Source organism: Triturus cristatus, chromosome 5_2 (assembly GCF_964204655.1).
Source record: "Triturus cristatus chromosome 5_2, aTriCri1.1, whole genome shotgun sequence".
Lineage (NCBI taxonomy): Eukaryota > Metazoa > Chordata > Amphibia > Caudata > Salamandridae > Triturus > Triturus cristatus.
In genome coordinates, this window is record NC_140588.1 from 1,014,224,543 (window position 1) to 1,014,226,760 (window position 2,218).

General features: G+C 37.5%; 1 protein-coding gene across 1 annotated transcript; it reads left to right on the plus strand.

Annotated features, from left to right (window-relative positions):
* Positions 1-323: 323 nt before the first annotated feature.
* LOC146829595 (zinc finger MYM-type protein 1-like) lies at positions 324-1,838 on the plus strand. The gene has a single exon (XM_085606518.1). The coding sequence runs from the start codon at positions 324-326 to the stop codon at positions 1,836-1,838; it is 1,515 nt and encodes a 504-aa protein (XP_085462644.1).
* The last annotated feature ends 380 nt before the right edge of the window (positions 1,839-2,218 follow it).

The window sequence follows — 2,218 nt, forward strand, 5'->3', positions numbered from 1 at the left end:
GACAAAAACAGGAGTTACGGATTTAAAGCATCTCTCTGAAAAAATAAAGAAGCACGAATCATGTAAATCTCATCTAGATAGCTCAATAAAGCTTGCCATGTTTGGAAGAATGAATATTGCTTCACAGCTGGATGACGGCTATCGCATTGGAATAAGTAATCATAACCTAGAAGTTGATAAAAACAGGTACATTTTATCTAAATTGATTGTGTGCTTTTTGTGGTGCTTTTGAACTGGCATTACGTGGTCACGATGAGCAGGAAGGCTCTTCAAATAAAGGAATCTTTAGAGGCCTAGTTGATTTTGTTGCCAGCTTAGACACAATGGACACTCACTTAAAATCACCAACAGTTTTTAAAGGCACTTCCAAAACCATCCAGAACGAACTCCTGGACTGTATGTTGGAACTAACAAGAGACGTCATAATACAGCAGCTACGAAGCTCTGAATTTGTGGCTATTCAGGCGGATGATACTACTGATGTATCCACACAGACTCAGTCCGTACTGGTTTTCCGCTATATTAATGCCAGCAATAAAGTTGTTGAGAGATTCTTTTGTTTTAATCAACTAAAAGATTCATCTGCTCATACAATTGCCACAACTTTGCTTCAGGAACTTAATAATATTTTCCCAGAGACCAGTGACAAAAAAAAAGTCATTGCTCAAAGCTATGATGGAGCTAGTGTGATGAGTGGCGGCTCTGGGGGAGGCCAGAAAAAAGTTAGAGATGTTTACCCCAATGCACATTATGTGCATTGCTATGCTCATCAACTTAATTTGATTATGGAGCAAGCAGTATCAAGGATCTCAAAAGTAAACATTTTTTTTGCTATTTTGGGTGGCTTTCCTGCTTTTTTCTCACGATGTCCAAAAAGATCTGAAGTTCTCCAAGACATCGTTTCTAGAAGACTCCCAAGAGGGGCTACAACTCGCTGGAATTTCCACATACGCACTGTCAATATGATCTATGAGTACAGAGAAGACTTGAAAAAATGCTTTAGGGCCATTGAAAGTAGCGGTCATTTTGAATCAGTTGCTGTACGTGAGGCCCATGGATTCATCAGAACATTGGAAGACAGAGAGTTTCTTTTCTTCCTTTTTTTATTTCATGACATAATGCCCCATGTGGACATTTTGTATAACCAGCTACAAAAGAAGGCCATAGATGCCTTATATGTGCAAACAAAAACAACAGATTTTGTCACCCACATCACCCATGTAAGGGTATCTGTTGACAATCTTGATGCTAGATTGCCGGTGGAATATGTGTTTTCAAGCCACAGAACTGATATAAAGGTCTTGGTCCACGTTGCCAAAGAAGTTTGTGATACTATCATTGTCCACGCCAAAGAACGCTTTGAATTTACCAAACATCTTGTCAGTGCTACTTTACTCCAAAGTGACCACTTTGAAAAATATGACAAATCATTTCCAAATCAAATACTCAATGAAACTATAAAGGCATATCCCATGCTAAACAAAGAAAAATTGAACTCTGAACTATCAATCATATATGGGAGGCATGAATTTCGAGGAGCTACTGGTGCCATTCCCTTATTTGGTTTATTTGTTGAAAACCATCTACAAGAACCATTTTCAGAGACTATGAATCTGTTGAAGATTCTGATCACCACAACCATGACCACAGCAGAGGCCGAGCGGTGTTTTTCAACTCTAAAGAGAATAAAAACATTCTTAAGGAACACTATGATAGAGACTCGTCTGAATGCATTGGCCATGTCTATGGAACAGGAACTTATCAGAGACTTTCCACGTACTATAGAGAAGTTTGTCACTCTTAAAGGTCGCCGTGCAAAATTTCTGTACAAAAAGTGAACATGGTTGACACCCAATAACTTTTTTGGAGGGGTTTGACTCATACAGCTAAATCACAATGACACATTTTCAGCATTTTCCTAGTGCTTTACAAATCACAATCAGTTGCTGTTATAAGCTTTTTGTATTCCTCTAAAAGATTTGAGCACTTTTCATTTTTCCGTCTTTTGCACAGTTATTTTTCTGTGTGTGTGGTCTTTATTTGCCGATGCTGCTTAAAAGTTTACATTTTATAAATTACTGTTACTCGTTAAATATTATTGTTCCACTATAAAGAGTGGAAACCAAGCTTTGCCACTTTAACATATTTGTGTTTATTTAACAATATTTTCTTAACCATGTTAACCACTTGGTGTGGTTTTATTTATTTGTTAATGCCA

What these genes read in the sequence shown, in the direction of transcription:
- LOC146829595 (XM_085606518.1), top strand. Translation starts at nt 324, where the DNA reads ATGGACACTCACTTAAAATCACCAACAGTTTTTAAAGGCACTTCCAAA.